Source organism: Struthio camelus, chromosome 20, assembly GCF_040807025.1.
Source record: "Struthio camelus isolate bStrCam1 chromosome 20, bStrCam1.hap1, whole genome shotgun sequence".
Classification (NCBI taxonomy): domain Eukaryota; kingdom Metazoa; phylum Chordata; class Aves; order Struthioniformes; family Struthionidae; genus Struthio; species Struthio camelus.
The window spans coordinates 11,539,500-11,561,989 of record NC_090961.1 but is presented as its reverse complement, the minus strand read 5'-3'; the positions used below and the strand labels follow the sequence as shown (position 1 = coordinate 11,561,989).

Sequence of the window (22,490 nt, the reverse complement as noted above, 5' to 3'; positions counted from 1 at the left end):
GCGCTGGCTGCCTGCGCGCCCCTCCGCGGGCGGCCGCGGAAGCGGGTCCCCCCCCCCCTTCGCCCCCCGACGTGTGCCCTGCGGCCGGCAGCCGAGGTCTGGCCCGAGCCCGGCTCGCCCGAGGGGGGCGGAGGCGCCGGCAGGCCTGAGCCCCGGGCGGCGGGGCGGCCGGAGCGGGGCCCGCTGCCCTGCCGGGGGCGGGCCTGGGGCTCGCCGCCCTGCGCCGGGTGGGCTGCGGGCCCGGCCCCGCTTCCCCTTCTGCCCCTCGCGAGGTCGCGGGAGAGGAGAGGCAGCGGAGAGACGTGCAGGTGCTGTGAGCAACCTGCCGGATTATTTCTTCCTCTGCTTCCTGTTCCCCCCCCGCACCCCTTCCCCGTGAAGCCAGACAGCACAGACTTGTTTCGCAGAAGCGTCCAAACCCGACTTGCGTGCCGGTCTCGAGCGGGATGGTCAAGGGAGGCGACGAGCTGCGTAGCTGCCGGGCACGGACCGGAGCGCGGCGGCGCGGCGTGGCCCCCCTCGCCGCCTCGAGCCTCTCCGCGAGTTGTCCCTGGGCCGTGGCAGCTCCTTGACAAAGGGCCCTTGTGCGCCCGGGTCTGCCGCAGTGCCGAAACGTGTATTTTTATAAAGATCCTGGACGGCGGCTGACTAAAGCTGCGGGGAGGCTCGGGGCCCGTCGCTCCTCAGGCTGCTGCCAGGGATTTTTGGGAAGGGAGCGCCGAGGAGGCTCGGAGGAAGTATGCGACGTGGTGGCCAAGCTGGCCGCTGCCCCTGGTGCAGAAAGAGCCCCCACGCAGAGGGGACACCTGTCCGTCAGCAAGCGCAGCTCGCTAGCATCTATCGCTAGCAGCAGTTGCGTAACGTCTTAAAGGACCTTGAATGTTTTGAGTTGTGAAACTACTGGTTAAGTGGGAGATCTCTAGTCTGAGCACGCAGCCCCCATCAGTGTTGAGAGGGTTTGTAGCACAAGTGGCTCCGAGCAGGCATAAAACCTTCGTACTGCTGCTCTTTCAGCTGCGTCCGTGGCCCAAGCGGTATCTGGAGTATGTGGGCTGCTGTGGTTCGGTGGGAGATGCAGGCCCTGTTGGTGGCTGTTGCAGTCTGTCAGGAGATGGCAGCGTGAATGAACGAGGATGGCCTCAGGGGAGGGCGGCTGCTTGTTTAAGATCCATACTGGGAAGAGGAGGATGATCGGGTGGGCCACCGGGCATTGCAGGCTCTAAATTCCCTCTGCTCCGCCATGAGCTCTCAGATGAGCCAGCTAGTTAGGTTGTCACTCCTGTGCGTCCTAGCTTCCCCCACCCTAGAGAAGGCTTTCACGCTTACAGGTTCGTTTTGTGCTCAGCGCTGTGGAAATGTGGACTTATTTCTTGGTTTCACTGAGGTTATCTCCTTGCTTCTCCTATACGAACACTTTGTCCTCTGTAACCAATTATTGGGGGAAAAACGGCCATAGAACTTAAAATGCAAAGTCTCTTGAACACAGACATTGGCCTGGATGATGGTGCCTGTGGCAGCTGGGGCTGGGATGTTCTTGCTTTTGTGAACACCTCTCCCAGTTTTCTGCAGTAGCTTTTGGAAGCTTCCTCAGGAACAAAAATATCTAGAACAAGTGCAGACTTGTAGGCTGTTTAACTCCTGTTGCGGCAAAGCAGTTGCATATCCAGAGCATTTATCTCCTTGGAGGATACTTAACAGCAGTATTTTTTCCAGCAAAAAACCTCTTAGACAAAGTGCTTGCTGACTGCCATCCTCCTTTGTCTTAGCCTGTCCCCTCCACCTCTATTCCTGAAGGGGTCTCTTGGGCGAGAGGGAAGTGTTTGGCCTTGCAAGGCTCAGTTGTGCTAGTCCCTCACGTTGCCAGCTGGTTGGGGCTAGCTCTGGTGACACCTTGCTGGTGCCTCTGGGGAGCCCGTGGGCTCTCAGGTTCTCTTACGTGCCGGGTTTTCCTCTTTTGCCTCCCGGTGTGCTGCAGGGGAAGGAGGAGAGTGTCTTTGTCTGGACCTTCGTTCTGAAGATGTTCCTTATTGCTTTGACTCTGGGAAACTTTAAGGTCTGGCATAAGAATTGGTTCTCGAGCCAGGAGAGGTTTTGCTATTGGATCTTTGTGTATAATACTAATGCAGTAATTTCGGTAACAAGCTGGGGCAGTTGAGCAGGGCTTTAGGAAAGCTGGCTGAGGTCCTGGGGCTGGCAGCAGCATCTAGGCAAATCTGAGGTGGGCTGTGTGCGGCTGTTCCTTCTCCTTCTGTGCAGAGGTGATGTGAGCTTGCTACTTTGGGCTGAGGTCCCTGCAAATTGGCTTTGCCAGCAGGGATAGAAGGGGACTTAGGAGAAAGTTATGGATGGTGCTAGCTTGCCACAACGGGTGCCTGACTCTGCCCAAATAAGCAGTGTTCTTCAAGGTGTGTTTTTTACGGACATTGTTACCACAAGGTGACTCTTTGCTATGTGTCCTTCATGCTGCGTCATGTCTTACGGCCGCTGGTGTCTCGCCAACCCTCAGCAGTAGGGCTGGGGATCTCTCTCAGGTGGGCACCCTTTCCTTCTGTCCGGCTAAAGGAAATGTCCCTCCTTCACAAAAAAGAGGAGGAAGCTCATATATCTGCTGAAACATCCTTCTTTGTGTGACAGCAGGCAACTACCTGCTGCAAAGAGGTCTTAAGACTGGGCTCCTTTGAGGACCTAGCAGTAGTCAGCCCTATTCAACTTCACAGGTCCAGCAGCGAGGGATCAGGCATCCTTTATCATGCTGTAGCTTTCTTCTGGGGCGAGGGGAGAGCTGGGTTGGAGGCCTCGAAGCTGCGTCGGCTTGAGTACTACCCCTTCTGTGACCAGCTATGACTTCTCAGACTAATAAATATCTTAAAGGAAGAGACCGGAAATACTTACCCTATGACAGGTCTGGCGCACAGCACCAAAGTAGTTCCCAAACTGGACCAGTCTGGTGTGGTTGCTTGTCTCACTATTGTGATTCTTGAGATCCAAAATCTAGCACAAATGCAAATGAGGCTGTAGATTACTTCACAGGGTGACTTGCTTTATGGCTCTCAGAAACTGCACCTATCACGAGGTGAACAATAGAGGCAAACAAGGTTCATTCTGTATTGCTAAACGTGCTAGAAATCTCAGGTCATAGAAAAACATAACTCGAGACATGCCTTTTGGGATCATAAATGCTCTCATCTACCTTAGCTTCCTTGCCGGCCCTGCCAACTAGCAATAATGGCTGTTTGGTAACATATAGTCCTTGGCTGACCATGCAGCGGCGTCATAAATGATGACTCACCTTTCGTAAACCATACAGACCTTCCTGAGCCATGTGAGAGGAGGTGCGTTCCTCCCCGCGCCTGTGCCAGGATGAAGGTCCTTCTCCGCAAACTTTGAGGCCTCGGGGGAGAACGCTAATGGAAATGCAGAGCTCCTAATTGTTGTGCCTGACTTACTGGGTAAATCATCAAACACGTGTGTACAAAGAATAATTAATCTAACAGGAAGCTGGCGCTGGGCCAGCTGGATATGGCGTTAATCTGGGGGGAGGGAGGAGAAGTTAGTTCAGAACGTGGAAGCCAGCCTCGGTCGCTGGCAGGAGCGCGCTACAAAGGCGTGCTGGAACAAAGGCTCGCGCCGCTCGCCTAAGCCGGAGTGCTTTCCTCTGGACTCGAAAGCTTGCGGGAGCAATGCAGATCACTTCAGTCCTGCTGCCTCCCATTCAGCTAGGCTTCCTGTGGGCAGACGTGTAGTGTTAAAATAACAGTCTTCTCTCCCAGGTCGCTCAGAGTAAAGAAACTGCAAGCACTTTCCAAAGCAGATTTCAGCACTGTGTCGTTCTCCACTCTGTTATTTAGCTGTCCAGGTTTATGCGGTGATGACTAGACTTTAAAATCAGTCCCTTGAACTGCAAAGCTCCAAATGGAAGTACTGTTTGTACTCTAGAAGTGTCCAGGTACATAATTCCCATTTCTTCTGAGCAGATAGTCTATGCCTCTCTCTTTCTTTCTCCAAATGTAGTAAGTATTCCCATTTCTGTTATGGAGAGTGGAGAAAGCTGGTAATGGAGGGTTGAGAGCAGCTCACTGGAATCCTAAGTGATGTGCCCAAACCAGAAGGTCAGTTCTGCTTCCCTAGGATGGCAGAGGGAACAAGTTTGGATTTGGTTAAGGTGGTTCTGCTGTGTGTGTAACCTGTACCCTTCCTAGGGGAAGGAGGAAACACCTGTGGGCTCTGTCCATTTGCCAGGATCCTTCGTACAATTTGACTCCTGAAATGGAGGAAAATTTGTTCCAGCAAGAAGGTTGTGGCTTGATCTGCTCAGCAAAGTCATGTTTAAAGGATGGATTCAGTCCCCAGTTAGTAATGTGAAGCGTGCTCTCTCCTGAGACTGAAATGTGTCTTCTGTAAGGGTGGATTTTAAATTTCTGTGCTTGACGGCATAGGTCACCTCGTCTCATCGCATCTATAAATCACCCGGACAGCGGGGGATCCCGTGGCTCGTCTCTGCCTCAGGATTCACTCTGCTGATGGAGCATGACTGCTTGAAGTGCAGAACTGGGCACGAGTGCGGTGGGTTTGGTAGGTAGGGAAGGAGCCACAAGCTGTGGCTGTCGCCGGTGGTACCGGCGGGGCCCGGCGCGGTCCTCGAGCTGCCTGGCATCCTCTAGTTGCGGCGGGTGCCAGGACGAAGCGCGGGAATGCTCATGTGTCGTTCCACATCGCTCTGGCAGGCTGGATGGCTCCTGCTGTAGTGGAAGTGGATTAACTTTCTTTTCTCGTTGTCTGGAGCGAGACGGCAATGAGCTGTGTGGCCAAGTCTGTCTGAGACTGTGGAACAAAAGAGGGATTTTTGCTCTCCTGGCTGGCTGCTAGCGCTCAAACTCCCCTGGAGTCTATAACTAATCACAAGGTTGTTTTGTGTCTCTTGTCTCCGCAGTGTGCGCCTCCCTTCGCCCCCCCCGCCCTGCGCGCACGCTGCTTGCGCTCATCCAGAAAGCTGTGCTTGCGGCTGTCTTCGGTGAGGAGGCATGCCGTGGCCTTCCCTCCTGTGTAACACAATGGGAGACCAAGCGGAGAGGAGTTGTGGCTGTCTGGTTTGCTTCCAAGTGTGACAAACGGGGTGGGATTGCTTGTTCTTTCCCCGGAGCAGTATAGAGCTGGCAGAGATGTAGCTTGTCTTTCCGAACTGGAGTCAGGTAGGCTGTAGGGAGGTTCCCTTGCTGGGAGGAATAAGTTTGGGTTTCCGCATCTGTCTGTTTTTTGGTGGAAGCTCCCCAGCCCTTGCACGGGCCCGAGGAAGGGCAGCAGCAAGGGAGAGCGACGGCTCGAGCTAGCTTTGCTGCCAAGGCAGGTGAGCGTGGCAGCACGGACCGTCCTGCTCTGCCCATAGCCTTGCTGAAAGCCCCTCTTGGATGAGAGGGGGATGAGGAGGAAGTAAATATGTGGAAGTGACAGAGCTGTCCCTTGATGGGTGACTGGCTAGAGGCTTTCATGGCCAGGGAGAGCAGAATGGACCTGCTGCAGCCCTGACCTGTCCAAAAGCGTGGAAAAGGTGCTTTGCTGGGAATTGGGGCAAGTCTTTCCTCCTCCTGCTCGGAGCGGCTGCTCCTGAATCCGCCTGACAAGCACACCAGGCGCTGGGGTCTTTTTTTTTTTTTTTTTTTTTTTTTTTAATGTGGTGCCCCTTTTGAGGGCTGATTACTGAGATATCCAGCATGTAGCCTTTAGGCTACTGCTATGACCTCTTAAGTCTGGCTGCAGGGATTGCTGTGGAAGTTAATTATCTCTTTGTGCCGCTCTTAAAATCTCTAGTGTGGAAGTGCGAAGTGCTTGGGAGAGGAGGGAACGCGCAAAGGACCCAGGCCGCTGCCAGTCAGCGGGTTGCTCTCCTGTGTACGGTCGTGCCTGCACGTGCTCTTATTCCCTGTTTTGTTTCTAGGATCTAAAACTGGAGATGAAATGGCTTCAGATCACAAAGATGTTTTGGTTTCTTTCTGCGTGTGAAGGCTTTTAAGAAGCAACCCCACATCCCCTGAACTCGTGTTGATGGCTAATTAAAAAAATAGGTGATGGTGTGCCGGTGTCAAGAGTGAACTGTTTTTTTTTTTTTTTTCTGTAAATAAGTTTGTGAATAACAGCGCTTAGCCATGGCTTTGTACCACTTTGTCTAGGATCAGATATGGTCTTTAGAAGGACTGTCAATCCCACATGGTCGATTTGGATCGCTTGAACAAATGTCCGCAGATGTATCGGGACCCAGAGATGCCAGATGACTGCCGAAGGGAGAGAGGGGTATCCTGAGGTGAGGGCAGGCATTGCTTTTTACCCCCTCTGCAGGATGAGGGTGGAAAGCTAATATCAATTTGGAACTATTTACAGGCCTAGTTTAAAAATACTCCCTGACCCCAAGACACTTTAGTCTTGGTTTTAAAATTGGAGCTTATCAGATACCCACAGCAAAAAGCATTCTGGTGAGCCTGTTTTTCAAAAGCTCATTTCTGGAGCACTAATGCTCCTGTGTGTAATTTCCAATCCCGTGCGCTTGTTCATGGAACCCTGTTCTCAGTCTGTCTGGCTCCAGCACCTCATGCCGGAGGTGATGATACCACAGTGGTTTGTTGTCCATCCCTCCCTTATGCACCCCCCCCCCCCTTAATCCCAAGCGCTCCCCACAGTCAGACATGAATCAAAATGACTTGGAAGGCCATATCTCCAAGGAGGAAATCTCAACACGTGGGCATGATTTAGTGCCTTTTTGATGGGGAATGCCAGCCGAAGACTGAATGTCAGGCCCAGGGGCTCAGCTCTCGGTCCTGGATACTACGTTTTCTATCTACTTGGATGTCTGCAGGTGTCCAACGTGACTGCGGGGAGTGAGGATTGTCTTACGAACTTGTGCCACTCCTAGCGTAGTAGGGATTTGTTATGTATCTGGTGCTCTGGTAATAAGAAGAACGTAAGTCGTCTTTCCAAACTGATGATCTTGCTATAAATAGAGAATCCAGCTGCTTGCATTGAATGGCATCAAAGGAAATCATAGGAGCAGCTCTTATGCAGAGCGAACCGGATTCTGGCTGCTTTCTCCGAACACGCTGGGGCTGGGGGAGGGGGTATTTTCTGACAACTGAGACGTGTGAAAGCACCGCGTGAGAGCTCAGTGTGGTGTGTGAAATCTGCAGCAGCCAGCACGTGACGCAAGGTGGCTGGGATCTCCCCTTGCGCCGCCTCACGCTTTGTTGCCTTCCTGCCCCAGCAGGAGAACCTAGCTGCACAGGTACGCGGGTACGAGGAAGACTCATTAAATGCAAGGTTGCTTTATTGCTTATAAATAAGGCTGTTCAGGAAAGGCCACTTGCAACCTCCTCTGTTAGGAGGAGGTGAGCTGGCTCCAGGCCTGTGCCGGGGAGCAGCAGCAGTGCTAAATCATCTGGAGGTGTCTCCACAAATCCTAGCTGCTGACTTGCGAGTCTGCCGGGAGGAGTGCAGCAGGGTGGACGGGCCCGGATGCAGAATTTTGTGCGGTTGCTTGTTGCAACGCTGTTGTTGTCTTTCCTTGTGTGCGAGCTCCAACTTCTCGCATCGAAATGGTTGTTCCCAGAACGTCTGAAAAGTCGTGAGCTTGCTTTTTTGGTCCTTCTCACCAGTGCCTTGGAGATGGAGACCCGCTCAGGATGCCTGGTTATGGCAGTATTGTCTGTGCTGAAAGTGTGCGTGGTGGTGATGGTGGGGTTCAACCTGCTAGAGGCCTTTCTCTGGCCACCTGAGTATTGAGCTGACCCTTTGCCATGTGACTACTCATCTCTCCAAGCACAGGGAGAGAGTCCTGGAGAGTTCAGACCCAGCAGTGTCCCTTGAGCTCCGGAACGGGATGGAGGGACGTCACCTCCCCTCCTGAGCGCCTGTGTTGCGTCTGCAGACCGATTGTTGCCGAGAAGGCCTGGTGACCTGTGTCAGCCAGTGTTTTGAGTGACGGTGAGGATCTGCCGCAGTGAGCGTCAACCAGCAGGAGTTGCTCTAGCCTCAACTCCTGGCGAAGTGTACGTGAGAGTCTGAAAAGAGAACGAGTCTGGTTCAGTCCCGCAGCAGAGTCTGGCCCAGAGGAGCTGTTGTGCTCTGGCATTACAGTAAGCCTGTTAAGCATGAATTTCCAGAACTCTTTGAAGCCTTTATTTAGAAATAGCCTGAAAAGGGAGTAGGCTCGGGTGAATCAACCTCTTTGTGGTAAGCAGAGAAACCTGCTCAGTCAGCCGTTTATCTGCCTGCAGTGGCTTTGGGCCGAGAGCTTCGAGGAGGGGACGCTCCCGCGACCGGAGATGCAGGTGAAGAGAGATTGTCTGAGGGGGAGAGTTCATTAAACCCGCCGCAGGGTGTGGGAAGAACAGAGCGGAGCTGGCGGCGGTCGCAAAGCAGCGTGCGTTCCCAGGACATCGGAGAGCTGCTCTGCCTCCCCGGCTGGTTGTTGCGGGTCGCTTGGGCTGGGTGAATAGCTGGCTTGTTCTGCCAGGTAGATGGGATAAGGTGTCTCGCTTTGTGCTTGCAGGGAAAGAATACAGGGAAGGGGCAATGAGTTGAAAGGGGCGCTTTGTTATAGCGTGGACCTGACTGGCCTTGAGGCACCTCACAAACGTTTCCTGGGGCCTTTGGTGTCGTGCGGTGGGTTTTCTTGTCTGGTTCTTCCCTTTTTTTAGACACGGAAGTCAAGTACATGGGAATATCTTAACTGCTCTGGCTTAAAGTAGTGCTAAGTGCCGGGTGGAAACCTATTTCTTTCTGGGCAAGCTATTTAAAAAAAAAAATAAAATAAAAATAAAAAGTGGTTCCTCTGTTCTGTTTTGGGACTGCTCAGACCGAGGCGGGGTGGCCGTGGCCTGGCCGACGGAAGCGTCGAGGGCTGGCAGGTCCTGGCGTCTGTCAGCGTTCCTGGGAGCTCGGGCGAGCGCTGGCTCTGCGCCGCTTGTCTGGCTCTCCGGGGCGGGTGGGACTTGCGTTCCCCTCCGGCAGGGCTGTGCGAGGGGTCAGACCCTGAAGTTTGCAGCCCTCTGACCGGTTGCGTGTGCGCAGCCTTGTGCCGCTTTGAAGAGCGCAGGGTCCTTAAGTGCGGGTTACCCGAAGCTCACAGAAGCCAGTTCACGTTGTCCAAGCCCCCTGAGAAGTAATGACTGTAAATTAAGATGTACGGGGGGTCCCAAGCATAGCTTGCCCAGACCTTACTGAGATCCTGCATACGAGGTGTCTCTGCTCCTGGTCCTGTTCCCAGCATCCGCCGCGCAGCGGTGCCTGGGCTGGAAGGCGATGTGTGGCCCAGCAGGGGCAGTTGTCATGCGCCGTGTCTGCTCCTGGCAGCAGGGCGAGGGTGAGACAAGGGGCCGGGCCATACCAAGCCGTGTGGAGCTTTATGCGGAAAAGAGGATGAGGAAGAGTGAGCCGAGGCACCGGCAGTGGACACGGTGCTCCCTTAACCAAGGGCTTTGCGTTGTGATACCGGTATCTCGTGACACCTTTGTCTGGGACCTCCTGCTGCTGAGCAAACCCCGGTCAGGTTATTTGCTGGGATCGGCCGGGTGACGAGCTGAGCAGCTCTGACCTGGCACGTGATTCCTCTTGCAAGTCCTGGCAAACCCTACCTGGAGCTCGGTCTTGCCTTGGTGGAAACGCATCCTGCTGTCTCAGGGATGGGGAGCAGAAGGGACTCTGAAGCGCAGCTCTAGAAGGAGAGAAGGCGTGTTAGTCTCGAAACAGATCAGAATTTACCGCTCTGAATTTCTGGCCAGATAAGTAGAAAGGAAGATTTCTTGAGATTGGGAGTTGGCATTGCGCACTGGAGCGGAGAAGTGCCTGAAATGACTCCGCTGTCCCCTCCAGCCTTCTGCTCATCTGCATCTGTGTCTCCCTCCCGCCACTCAGCGCTGGGTATTAGGAGAGGAGGCTGCGAATCCTGGCAGCCCAGCCGAGGGGGGTGGCTGGCAGGGAGGTTTTAACAGTGAGCTGTGAGATCTGGCTCTGCAAGCCAACTGCTTAACTTCCTGCAGCGCCTCCTGTACTCTCGGCTGATGCGACTGTTCCCCGCGTTCGGGGGCGTCTGCGTCTCTCGTCCTGGTTTGGAAGGAAGAGACGCGTCCCTTAGGACGTGGCGGATGGTGCCCTGTGGCTCTGTGCACGCGGACTTGAGGGCTGGGACGGGGGACTCCTGTCCCGTGCGCTGCGGGAGGCAATGCGTGCAGCCCACACGCCTGCTGGACCATGCTGTGTTTGGGATGGGGCACGAGTTTGGGCTTCCAAAATCGGTCTCGGGTACTGCTTTCCTCCTTCCGCTGCTTCCTCGTAAGCTGGGATCTAGGAATACTGCCTGTCCCAAATCCAGTCTGGGCTGTTGTTTTTGCCTGTGGGTGTGCTGGTTGCAGACCTTACGCCTGTGCGTCCAGCTGCGGGGCTGGGGTAGGTGCGTGGTAAGGGGGGAGCTGGTTGCGCGGCTGGACACCCGTGCCAGACCCACGTGTGCGGCCTCTGTACTGCCCAGGCGTTGGGGTGCGATCACCCTTGCAAGCCCTCGAGGCACAGAAACCGCTTCCTCCCAGCTCCCTTCTCAGTCTCTTTGGGTGACACGGCAACAGGACCTACATCCGTCTGCAGCTTTAAAAAAAAAATTGCTCTCCTTTTGCAGGAAGTGGTTTTGGGGAAAGAGGGTGCTGGGGGAGCCCTTTCTGGCTGGTGTTCAGTGAGAGTGAGGCGGCTGTGCCAGGGGCAATGGAGCGGGGCTCAGGGCTGGCCAGAGCCTCTGCCTGTCTGTCTGGGCCTGGTGTGCGGATGCTGCAGCGTGCTTCGTGCCTGTTGCTTGTGCCTGTTGCTAAGGAACTGTGGTTGCCTTTGGCAGCAGGGCGTACAGAGCCAAAGCACAAATTTTGTGGTATGCTGCTGTCCCCCCTCCCAGAGTCCGTGTGGCCTTGTTCAGTCTCGAGATTGCCTCGCCAGCCTGACGCGTGCAAAGACAGGCTTGTTAAACGTGGTCATCGGGGAGGGGGGTTCGTTCCAGATGTTCGAGATGACCCCCACCCTCCGAGGGCAGCCAGAGTGCTGATAAAACTCTGTGATGCTATAAATAAACCTGCCAGCTTTGCACTGGAGAAAAGCCTTTGGTTTAGACAGAAGTTTGTTCTAAGCAGGAGCCCAAACATTTTCTTTTTCCCTTGGGATTTATGTAGACCCCTAATTTTGGGGAAGGAGTGGAAAATGCAGGTTTCCCTGTTGCTCTCCGTCTCCGTGATGGGAGAAAATGCTTGCAGATCGGAGAGGAGCAGCCTGTCTGGGAGAGGACTTGGCTGAGATGCTGTTCTGCTCCTTCCTCATCTGAGCATCTGATGCAGTTCTTTCCCCAGCCAAAAGGACAGAGAGGACAGTGTTGTTGGTTTGTCTCCCACGCTCATAACCCTCCTCAACTGTGTTTAGTGAGTAATTTAGACCTCTTTTCCGGTGCTCCTTAGTTGTATGTGGGCAACAGGGATTCTGTGCTGCCCACATCTTGTTCATGGCAGGACTCTGCCTTAAGAGGTCTCCTGTCTTGGCTTGATAGCAGGCCAATACAGCCCTGTTGCTACAGCCAGGAGGAACTGGCAAACCTGGCTCTCGGGATTGGTCTTGCTGAGGTTGGGAGTACAGGACTGGCTCTGCTGCCTTGGAATTTTGCTCACCAAAAGTTTGGGGCCAGGAAGGGAGGGATCATCCCTTCCAACTACTGTGAATGATTTGGCTGGCTCAGTCTATTATGAGGTGCAGATGGTGAGTGCCAACCTGGGGAAGGAATGATTGAGCAGCTGATCTCACTCCTGGAGACTAAATGATAGTGAGCTCCTCATCTCTCCCCTCCCTGGAAGGAAGGGGCTGCAGGGGTGGTCCCAGAACCTGACCTGGACTCGTGCTTGAGGGTAGCATTGCCCATTCCGGCGAGAAGTGATGAAGCAGCAGAGGGCTGAAGATGGATCAGACTGTAGCAATGACTGCCTTGTCACTTGGAGCCTGTCCACAATCTTTGAGGAGAGAACAGTGTTTGTGACTTGCGTGACCGGCTGGCTTGGCACGTTGGAGACTTCCCCTCTGGGTCGTGAGGAGCTGTCTAAGGTCTCCCGTGTGCTGGAGGCTGTTATTGGTGTGGCAAATGCTAGATGTGTGTCAGCTTCAGATAGGTCAGCTCCTGGTGCCTGTTTGATTTGAGATGAGAAGCGAGATCTACGTTTCTAGGCAGCTCTAGAGAGTACAGGGCTTTGCTTTCCTCCCACAGTTAGAGCCTTAATCCTCTTTCTGCCCCTGCGCCAAACTTCGGGGAAGGAAGAAGACAGAAACCTCTCCAGACAGCCCTTAACTTTGTGCTAAATCCGCTGCTGCCTCCAGCTTTTAATGTAAGCTGACCTCTTCCATCACTGTCTTGTGAAGCGTCCAAGACAATTTGTGTCTCAGGAACTGACAGGATAGACCTAGAAGGATTAGGACAGCTGAGAATTAATTAGGAGCTGCTGGTTTAATTAGTAGTGTGTCAGTATATTTACACATGAGGGCTGGAGGTCAGAGGGGAGTAGCATGTCTTGTGACTTAGCCTTCCCTCCTGCTTTTAGAGGAGGAGAGCATGAGCCTTTTGTGCCTGAGGTTGTATCAGAGTCTGTCCGTGTAAAAGTAAATCAGTACAAAGGTGTCGTCATGCCCCTTTTGTGCTCTAAGCTTCCTTGGTGCTCGCTTTTCATGGAGCTTTTCTAGGAATAATCCCGTCTCCACAGACTGCTCGAGGGTAACTTGTTCTCTCTGCGGGGCTTGCTGCCTCTCAGGCTTTCCATCTTCCTAGCCCTGTCTGCTCCTGCTTTGCTGGGAGCCTAGACTAACCCCAAACCCCGTAATCTTCATCCACGTTCCAGGCTGGAGCTCAGTGGGGCCAGAAGGTCTTGCAGCATGCCAAAATGCATGACCTTTGTCTCTTGTGCCCAGAGGATTCGCTCTGAGGGGAAGCTGTGGTGCTGCTTGCTGAGGTGGTTCCAGGAAACAGCCCTTGAAGCTGCATTATCTCCTCAGAACAGACTTTCATTTTCTGGAACTGAGGATGCTGACTGAGGGAAAAGATCCCTCCTGAAGCAAGATCTTAAACATGCATTGGTGGGCATGCGGGTCACAGCAGAGCTGTTTGCACCAGGGAAGCCAGAGGTGGACCTTCCTGAGGGCTGGGCTGAATGTGACCTGTCCCTCTCATCCCCCGCTCAAATCCCATGCGTGTTAGCACGGTGTGAGCGCTTGCTCCATGATGGGGACCATGCCACACTTAGAGCTTCACCACAGCCTGCTGAGCTTAGCGCAGCTGGGAGGACACCCATACTTCTTATGGCCCAGCCTTGAGGCCTGAGCCCCGGCCTCGGTGGAGGTGGCGGACTCGTGCACTCTTGGCTGGGGTCAAGAATGGGTAATGGCTCTTGGCCGATGGCTGTGGATCTCGCTTTCCCTCCCTGAAGAGACAGGACCCGGATGTGCTGTTGCCTAGAGAGCGCATCGATCCGGGAGGAGCTGCTGCCCGCTCCTCATTGACTGGGGAGTGGCTGGTGCTCAGGGCTGTTCACCACCCCTTTCTCATGGGGCCTTGGCTGGGGCTATTTTTGGCCTCTCCAGCTTGTTGGGCAGGGGGAAGAGGGGTGGTGGGTTACCAGCGCGTGGGAGGCTTTTGGGCTCTGCAGCTTGGGAGAATCTAATTAAAACCTGGTGATAGCTGCCTCTCTGATGGGGAAGGGTGAGGAAAAGGGGCTCTAGCTAATCTTGGCTGGTTTCCATGAAACGAGGACATATCTGATGCAGACTTGCTAGTCTCCCACAGCACTTAATCCCCCTGTTACTCCCCCTGTTATCTGGATCCAGACCTGCACAAGCCCTTTTGCAAGGGTCTAGCAGGAAAGTGCTGTTGCGTGCTGGTACTGGACCTCGGGACCTTTCTCATCTGCTGCAGGGAGCTGCCCTTGATGGGGAGTCTTGTGTGCTGTTACCTCCTTTTTGATGCTGCAGCTGCCTTCCTAGGAGCTGGGTGGCCACCACCAGCAAGGCCTAGAGACAGCCCTTGAAAGAAATGCTCTTGAAAGAATGAAGGACATCTCAACCTGTGGAGTGTCCTTTGAGCGCCTTACAAACATGTGCCCCAGTCGCTTGCGCTGCATGCAGTTAGTGCGGACAAAGCGGGGTAACTTTGCAGTCAGTCCATCTTGCGCCGTGCTCGCAGGAGAGCACACCCGATTCCCTGCCACAGGGACAGCTGAAGTCTGCGAATGCGCTCGAGACGTGGTTCAGGCTGTACGCTGGCTTGAGTAGGCTTCAGCTGGCACATGTCCAGGGCTGTTGTAACGGACTGTTCAGAGCTCCGTTGTCAGCTCTTGAGCTGCCCTTGCAGCGGTGGAGGAAGGGGAAACTGCAGGACGACGGTGGGGATGTGCTCACGGGCCAGCGCCTTCGTCCTGCCTAAGCCACCCCCAAAAGCAGCAGCTGCCGGCCCCGACTATTGTAGCTGCTTTTTGTTGAGGAGTGTGGTGCTTAGGCTGCCCCGGTGCAGCGCCGCATGGGCTGTCTTCCCCTCCCCACCCAAGGAAACCTAAAACAGCCACCTTCTTGCCAGGTTTGCCATCTTCATCCCCCTGCTGCCCAAAGCTGTTGCGGTAGGTGTCTGAACCCAGCCCGAGTCACTCGCGCTGGCGCTGTTGCTGTTCAGTGACGGCAGTCTCCTGTGCTGGGTGGCAGCTGACACTCTGCTTGCTCAGCACGTGACTAGATTTTCGGAGCAGGAAGGCTTTTGCCCTTCTGTAGGAGACGTGCGTGTACAAACGGTCGCTGACGGGGAAGGGGATGCGTGTCCTGTGCTTTCCTCTTGCCTGAGACGCAACGCTGGCTCCCCTGAGGGAGGCAGCTCCCTGGATCAACAGAGAAAAGTAATTTGAGATGCTGCTCTCCTTAAATCACCTTGGAAGAAAACGGACGTGCCCAGCTCTTGGCATCTCTATTTTTACTTTAGTGCAGAGATGGATATGGCTGAGCTGTCTCCTTTTATCGCCAGCGTTTGGCGAGCGCTGCAGTGCATTGCTAATGATGTGCCTGGCTGCATGCAAAGCTGCCCGCTCCCGTGAGCAGAGCGGGACTGCAGGGGTTAAGGGCCTTTGCCTTCTGTGGGGCTGCTTCATTCACTTCTCTACTTGCTTGTTTTCCCTTCCCCCTTTGCAGTGTTTCAGCTTTTCTTTGTTTATTCAAAGCAATCCAGGTAAACAGAGAGCAGGAATACGGTAACTGGGGTCACTGGTGGCATTGGGTTGCAGAGACCTTTTTTTTTTTTTTGGGGGGGGGGCGGTTTCTAACAACTGGAATTGGCTTGTTCTGATGTAGAAAGCTTTCCTATTTGCTATATACGCAACTGTGCGCAGAGATTGCCTAGAGGGAGGTCTTGGAAAGGCTCAGCCTGTGCGTTTAGCTTCCTGACAGCGCTTCAAGCTAACAGGCTTTGCACCTCAGGTGGCTCCAGTTGCAGCAGCTCTGACGGTGCCAGTTTGCCAAACCTGCCCTGCTGACTCCATTTTTAGCTTGCAGCTGCCCCCAAGACCACATGGCTCCGTTTTGCCTGTCAGCTGCTCTGAGTCCCTTCCCCTCTTTGTGGACGGGAATCCAAAACTCAGTCAGGCAAGTTCTTAGCATCTTGCTCTGTCCAGGTCACTGGATGCTTGTGGGGAGGCTGATTTTATAGTGAGCTGCTCCAAAACCTGGTTAGGGATCAAATAAATGGCCTGGGAATCTGCTGAGTCCTCCAGCTCCCTCCGGGAGCCTGGGGGAAGCAGCCGAGCCTCGAGGTATCTGTGCTGTAGCTGCTGTCAGCCAGTCCTAACCCCGCGGGGGTGTCATGTCTGCTCAGACCTGTTGTCCGCCCTGTCTCTCTGCCAGTGAGGTAGAGGGTGGAAGTTCATGTTTCTGGAGAACGTTCGGAGAAGGTACTCCATGGTGAATCCTCTACAACCCAGACTGCCCCTCCAAGTCTCATCCTGTGTCCCCTGAGAATGGTACGCTAACAGCTTTGGAGAGGGTAGAGGGAAAAGGGAGAGTTTCTCTGTTGCTGTGAATTTGCCTCTAAGCTTTTCTGCCTGGAGCGTAGGAGTCCTTGGGTGCTTTTTGCCCCTCCAGTTGCCCTAATGTATCTGGAAGGGCAGCATAGGGCTAGCAAGCAGGCCATCAGGAAGCTACTGCACCCAGGGTGGCCTACCAGGCCTCCAATGCCGTTCCAGAAGAGCACAGGGACTGCTGAGGGGTTAAATCGCTCTCTGGTAACCAAGGCATGAGATACCTGGGTTGAAACCACATCTGCAGCATAAGAGGAAACGCATTCAGTCTCGGCAGAGCCTGATGGCTGGACCCTATTCCTTTGCGGCTTAGCTGGCGTTTAGCAGCAAAAACAGGGGGTGTGGGAAACTGAGAGCTTCAGGTAAACTCTCTGGGGTACCTCAGGACCTGTTATGCCTGTGCCAGAGGGATGCCCAGAGCACAGTGGAGATTAGCCTGTAGTTCCTTGCTGATCATCCCTTAGACAAGAGTCCATGTCAAGAGCAACCAGGAATGACCTACCGGAAACCCATGATCACGGCTATTGCCCTGGCCTGGCCCGGGGTGAATGGCCATTAGGAACGTGGCTAGAGAGGGCTGCCCTCAGAGGGTGTCCAGGATTAGCACTGCTGAGAGGCCCAGAGCACTCCCTCCAGGGAACAGGGCCTTCCTTCCTCTTTAGATGCTGTCTGGCTGTGCCTGAACTGGCTTGGGTTGTTGGTGGTTAACTGCATGCCTTGGAGCTGGGGGCTCCTGTGTCCGAGGTGGGGAACAGCTTAACTAGCTGTAGTAAGACTTCTGGCTGCTAGGCTTGGTCCGTTTGTAGCCTTAATGGAAGGCTCTAGAAGAACCCACCATCACAGCAGGAAATGGCAACAATGGGTTTGCACTGAGTGTTGGCCAGCCAGGCTGCAGACCTGCCGCCTTTGAGCGTTTGGGTACCTGTCTCCTGTGGGAAGGCAAATGGGCCATAATGTGTGTATGTGCTTGAACATGCACAACCGCCTGCTTCCTGGAAACAGGAGCACCCGAGCACTGCAGTGCAGCAAGCAGGCTTGAATTAAAGACCATCATCCCCTTATCTGGGCCTTGCAACAGATGGTGGCGGTCTATATAACTTCTCTGTGGCTTGGTGAAGGGGAGCCTGCTCAGGGGCTGTTGCTCCTTGAGGCTGTAAATGTTTTCCAGTTCTTCACTGGACTTTTCTCGCCCACATCCCTGATATGAAAATATGGGAGTGCTGGAGGAGTGTGAGGGCATCAGAAACCACCCAGGCAGGAGAGCCCTAAGCCCTGCAGCAGGGCATTGCAGGTACGGACAAGGGAGCCAACGCATTGGCCTCGCTACTCTATTGATGTTTGATTAATGAGAGGTGGCACCTGGAGCTGTTTGTACCTTGCCCTTAAATACAAAAGAGTGCTTTGTGATGGGCTCTGGTGTTTGAGTGCATGATCGGTCTGTGCCTGTGTGGCAGCAGACCTGACGGAGAGAGGCTGTTCTCCGCAGCGGGGTCAGAGACTTTAAGCCCTAAGGCGCCAGTTCAGCCTGAATGTATGTAGTAAAGCACATGTAAAGACTAGAGTAAGAGCTGTGCACCCTCCCTGCAGAAGGGCTGAGTTTGGGTTTCTTGAATCAGCATGGAGGACGTGGCCACACTGGCAAGGCAGGTGCTCTGGAGAGCTGTTTCAGATAGTTGCAAGCAGCATCACTTACAGCTTTCAGTGTAGGGAAGGTGGGTGGAGATGGCAAGATCAGCATGGTTGAGAAGGCTCGTGGAGCAGGGCAGATCGGCCACCTGCCTCCCAGGAAGAGATCTGTGAGATGCTGCTTGAATACAGAGAAGCAGAGCAGATGGGAGAAATGGGTCTGTCTAGTAGCGGTACCTTCCTGCAAGTGGAAATGTTCACCTGGCAAATCCAGTGAGGGAGTTCTGTGGGATCCATTAAAGTTGTTAAAAAACCTAATAAGAATCAGAAGAGGAGACGTGCAGGTTGGGATGACCCTGAAGGCCCATTTTGTGCCAGAGTAGGTCTGCCTTCCCTCCCTTTGTGTGGGGTAGCACACAGCAGCACAGAGCATCCCTTGCTGTGTAACAAGGCCAGTCTGTCACGTTTGTTTGTCCCTGTGATCCAGAGACATCATCAGAGCTTGAACCTGCTGTGAATGTGCCAAGACAAATTGAAAATACCTTCTGGGTAGCTCATCTGAAAGCTACAGTGAGAGGGTGCAGAGCAAGCTCTGGGATGACTTTCCCAAAGCAAGGCCTGCAGACAGCTCAAATTCCCTCCTTGCTTTCAGAGAATCAGATAGCATCTCAAATGCTTCCAGGCCTTGCTGCGTAGCTTTGCTGTGAGCCCAGTGTCTCTAAAAGGAAGAGGAAGGCGCTCCCTTGAAGTGCTGCTGAGAAGCAATGGTCTTACCAACATGATCAGAGCTCTTGATGCAGGACAAGCATTAATGGGCAAAGGGCTTCTGCTGCGATCCTCTGAAGCCGAGACTGATCCCGGGCTATGAGGGTAGACTGCCACGGGCTGAGGGTTTTGTACGAGGGCAGGTAGGCTGTGAACTTGAGCAGCAGCTGGGCTCGTTAGTGCTGTATGGGAGAGTCCAACTCCCTGCTGCGTTCAGAGGGCTAATGGCATAGCCCTCCCAGTGTATGTCCTAAGGCATCAGCCTTTGGTTTTGGAAGAGGCCAGTGTAACGAGCCCAAGCAGTTTTATCGTTTCTGCTGTTGTTTTCTAGCTGACTGAAACGCTGGCCAGGTGTAATGGACTGACAGGGAAAAATCTCGCTACACTTCAGCTGCCTTCCAGCAGGCTCTTTGAGAAGCCAGAAGAGCAGGACTTAATGGCTTTTCCTCTCCTTGTTTCACTCCTGTGAGGGTGGATATCTCCCCAGGATGTGCCGCCTCGCTCCAGCTCCAGCTCTTGCAGCCGTAGCGGAGGAGCAGAGCTGGAGCCCACGTGCTCCCCAGAGATGCTACCTGACTTTAGCTGCTGTAGTCAGCCTAGTGCAACGTGGTGCCTGTGCCAACTGCGTCTTTCCTCCCAGGGACAGAAGGATACCCTGCTTCTTGCAGGGTGGGAGGCTGCAGAGTCCTCTGTGTGCTCATGGCTGTCTGGCCAGGGACACCTGGATGTGTAGGAAGGTTTTGCTGCCACAGACGTCCTCTGCTGTCCACCTGAGTGCTGGGGCTGATGCAGAAGTTGGGAGGATATTGATTCATCTGGGAGAAAACTAGGGAGAGGTTTACATCTCAGGGAGCAGAAATCGCTGCCGTTAAAGACCTTTCACGGTGCAAGGAAGCCAACACGAAGACTTTAATGGTGATGACAGCTGGGAAGAGCACTAGGGTAGCAGAGCGAGTGCAGTAGTGCTGAGAGTAACAAAGGGGAAAATGTGCCTCTGAACTGAAAGCGTGACCTGGTTCCTCTACTCCCTTTTTCCCCCTTGTGTGTGTTTTCCTGCTCCCGTGGGGGAGTAGCTCTGTTCCTGTGCAAAAGGCCCACGTACAATACTTGAAGCAAGTCTGAACGTGTGGTTTTGCTTTCTCCCAGCGCTTACGAGTGTGCTTTCTCTTAACAGCTATCAAAGTGAGCTGCGTTGGATCCTGTGGGGTGTCTAACAAGATGAATGACACAGCATGGACCGTGGAGGAGCAGTATTTTAACAGCACGCTGTCTCTGGCAGACAAAGGTAAGATTGACAAGGAAGCGGGAGCTTCCTTGGCCGTGCTGCTTCTTGCTGGGAGTTGGGTGATTCTAAGATGGTCTGCAGAAATGCATCACCAAGACTTGAGCATCTTGTTGATGTGAAATACCCCTTTGCAGGCTGCCTTGGCCTGTGCGCAAAGGATGTGAGCCAATATTAGAAATTACAAGAGCTTAGAAGGAGCTGTGTGGAGAGGCATCCTGAAAGGCTGCAGAACTTGGCAGCCACCTTGCAGACACTGCTTGCATCCTCTGGCCCTGCTCTGGCTGAAACGGGGCTATCGGCAGCAACTTCTCCAATGCTGGTGGGTGTCTACCAGCGCAAAGACCATGTGGGTTCACTCTGCTCCACTTCCTGTGTGTGTTGTTTCTGGAAGTCACAAAGCACTGGCCAAGACTGGTCAACAGAAGCTAGTTGCAGGCCAGGAGCAATTGGACTGCACTGAAGGGGATGTGGAGGTGTCGCTTGCCCTCCAAGAGAAAGGTTGAGAGAATGGCCTAGAACAGTTACCAGGGCACACCCTGCAAGCCGAGATGCCTGGAGAGAGTGACTGGGTTGTTTTATGCCACGGGGTAAAGTGACACCAGCAGCCTCTAGGGAATCTGGACTCGAATGAATGCTGCCTTTCTGCTGTTAAATAGGTCACCATTACCACAAATAATTCATGCTGTGCTCTGGCTCCTATTGAAACCAAGAGGTGCCAGTATTCACCTGCCGAAGGCAGCAGCTACCGTGGTAACTCTACACCGAGCGTGGCGAAAGAGCAGGCTAATAAGATTTCAGAATGCCCTCTGATCCCGTTTTATCCAGTAACAGGAAGTGGGTAAAACTGCAGTGGCAGCTCCTGCTTGCTCAGCAATTTGGAAAGCAGAGCTTTCAGCATCGAGGGGAGACTGACCTCATCCTTAGAGCAGTCGGGGAGAGCGCTGCTTGCTCAGGTCCCAGAGAAGGGAGACAGCTGGCTGGCTCGCTCCCTGGGTTGGCTCCCAGCCCGGGGGCTGCAGGAGAAGGCTAGACTGCCTGGGAGGGCAGTGAGAAAGTTCCTGCCTGATTTTGGAAGCGGTGCTGATCCCAGCCGAAGAGCCCAGCTGTGAATGTGAATGGAAGCAAAATCCTAGCAGTTTTATAAGGTGCTCCAGGCAATTGAGCTCAAATGAGCTGAGAGCTGGAGGCTGTGAACTCGGATTGCGGAGTTTTGGAGAGTTACAAACCTGCAGCTGCTCTGAAAGATGAACCTTCCAGCTTCGTTTCTACTATTTGATCATTTGTAGGGGAAACCATGCTATTGCGGTTGGTTCTGTTCTGGTAAAGCTGAGTTGTGGCAAAAATGAACCCCGTAGTGCGAGTGGGAAAAGCTGGGCCTGCGCTTTCCTGGTTTTGCAGTCCCTGGGACAATTTGATACCCGTTTAGGCAGTCAGTTCTTGTAAGTCCTTGGGAGCTGTCCCCGTAACGACTGGGACAAACACGGACTGCGGTTGTGTCCCGGGCTGGGAAGGATGGAAGGAAAATATATCGTTAGTTGCACGCTCTCATGACTCTGAAGTGATACATTTGAAGGCCTGAGATCGAAAGACATTCCCCCCCCCCCACCACCACCACCACCAAAATTTGGTGTTCCTTGCTCCTCAACTCTTTGTGAGAAGCCCTAAGTCTTTTTGCTCTTAATTTTCTGGAACCCAGATTTTGTGTGTCCTGCTCAGTTCAGGGTGGATATTTGTCAAGAACTAGTACCGTGAACTTTGCCAGAGCCTGAGACTTGAGAGGCGCGTGTTTGGGGTTGGGGCGGTGGGGTGGGCCAGCTCCTTGCCCCCTGGCAGCGGCACTCGGGGCTGGCCGCTGCCCAGCTGCGTGCCTCAAGTGTGAGCTAGGCAAACTAGGCCAGCTGAACAGGCTTCCCGAGCTAACGCAGCTCCAGGCGAGTCGGAGTAGGAATCGGTGGTGCGTGACTTATTGGAAAAGCAACGAATGCAGCGAAGGAAAAAATCTGTCCTGTAGGACTGTTGAGAGCCCTCGCTGCGCTTAAAAGCTGCCGTGCCTTAAAGTGCTGTTGCTCTCCTGTCTTGCAAAGTTACAGCGCAGTTACGGGCAAAAGCCTAGTCCCCGCTGCCGGAAACCCAGAGCAGCGTGCCAGATACCTGCGGCCAGCGACGTGTGGTCTTCCGCTCTGCGTGTCAAAGCTGCAGTGGACCCAACTTCGGCTGTTGGTGGCAGAGACGGCGCGCGTGCGCGCGCTCTTGAGCTGGGGTGCCGTCGGAGAGCCGTGGTTTGCCATCCCCGGCCTGCTTTCCCGAACGCCCCTCCTGACGGGCAGGCTTTCTTTGTCCAGATCGATCTCGTTTCTCTTGCCTTGCGCTCGTCCTCGCTGGCTTGTGGCTGAGGGCTGGCCCCGCGGACCTCCGTCTGTACCACTTCCGTGCTTTGTGTGGAGGCGCGGCGCGGTGGCACGCAACCAGCTGCCTGGCAGGCGCCGCGCCGCGGAGTTACCGGCCCCTCTGAAAACCTTTCACCCTCTCCCAGCTTCGAGGAAGTAGACGTGGAAAGGGCGAGCAGTCCCTCTGCGCGGGCTCGCTGCCAGGGGCAGCGCTTGCCGGGTGTTTGTTGGTTGTGTGACTGGTACAAACTTCTGAGTTATTGTCCTGGACTTGCCGTGTTTGACCCGTGTCCTTGTTGGGGCAGGATTGCGCAGCCTCCGCAAGGACGG

General features: G+C 54.2%; 1 protein-coding gene across 1 annotated transcript in view; it reads left to right on the top strand.

Annotated features, from left to right (window-relative positions):
- Positions 1-22,490, top strand: part of ARRDC1 (arrestin domain containing 1) — a 40,710-nt gene that overhangs the window by 283 nt on the left and 17,937 nt on the right. The window contains exon 2 of the mRNA XM_068914845.1: positions 19,663-19,773. Within this exon, the coding sequence (XP_068770946.1) occupies positions 19,663-19,773 (111 nt within the window). The remainder of the gene's footprint in view (positions 1-19,662; positions 19,774-22,490) is intronic.